The sequence below is a fragment of the Penaeus monodon genome, chromosome 33, assembly GCF_015228065.2.
Source record: "Penaeus monodon isolate SGIC_2016 chromosome 33, NSTDA_Pmon_1, whole genome shotgun sequence".
In the NCBI taxonomy this organism is placed as follows: Eukaryota; Metazoa; Arthropoda; class Malacostraca; order Decapoda; family Penaeidae; genus Penaeus; species Penaeus monodon.
In genome coordinates, this window is record NC_051418.1 from 13,767,015 (window position 1) to 13,767,916 (window position 902).

General features: G+C 46.6%; 1 protein-coding gene across 1 annotated transcript in view; it reads left to right on the forward strand.

The window, feature by feature from the left end:
- The first annotated feature begins 244 nt into the window (after positions 1 to 244).
- LOC119594056 (rab11 family-interacting protein 4-like) overlaps positions 245 to 902 on the forward strand; it is a 146,100-nt gene continuing 145,442 nt past the window's right edge. Inside the window, exon 1 of the mRNA XM_037943092.1 lies at positions 245 to 489. Coding sequence (XP_037799020.1) covers positions 358 to 489 — 132 coding nt within the window. The 5' untranslated portion in view covers positions 245 to 357. The remainder of the gene's footprint in view (positions 490 to 902) is intronic.

Genomic DNA, 902 nt, shown 5'->3' on the forward strand with positions numbered 1-902 from the left:
CAGGTTATCATACATTATCAGCAAACTCATCTGTAATATGGTCACAGGGGAAGAAAATCCTGTGTTGTCATTATCACCTGGTTGTCGAGACATATTTGTAATACACCCTAAAATCAGTGTATAATAAATGCACTGTTAAAGCCATTCCGACGAAGAGACGTGGCGGGGAGGGCAGCGGCAGCGGGACCGCAGGGCCACGAGAGCGAGAATTCCTCTTCACCGTCAGTCTTGCTTGAAACTTCGTAAGGGGAGGATGTGTTTCTCGGCCGACGCGCTGCACTTCGGTGCGGTCTAAGTGAATAGTGGTATAGGAAATGGAAATTGCAATTGTGACGAGGAGCCATGTAATGTGAAAAAATGGCAGTATCAGAGGGGTTCATAAGCCAACTCCGCCAAGTTTTCGAGGTGTGTGATGTGGAGAACAGAGGGACAATCAGCATTACTCATCTTTTGAAGCTCGCTGGCGAACACTTCGGGTCCTCGCAAAACGTAAGCTTATTCTGACATCATGGTCCATGTTAGCCTGTGTTTTTGGTCAGCTACGACAAAATCACTTCTCAGAGACATAAAACTAGACTATTATTGAGTACAAGTAATGGTAAAGCTTCGATACTGGATCGGATTAGAAAAGTCTTTAACTCCCCTCACTTTTACTCACGTCTAAAGCAGTGCTGGCACTTCGCCTCGGAGGTTTAGCACTGACGGACAAAGTGGCACCTCCTCAAGGGGCTGTGAAGCGTACAGCCGATAAATTAATACACAAGGAATGTGGCGCTCGCGCCATGCGCTCTGCAGCCCACTTGCCTTTTCAGGTTAAACCCGTGAATAATAAAACCGTTGTTCTAGTTCACCTTGGTACATGTGTGGGTGTACCTTTCAGGGAAAACTCCTACATAAGGTTC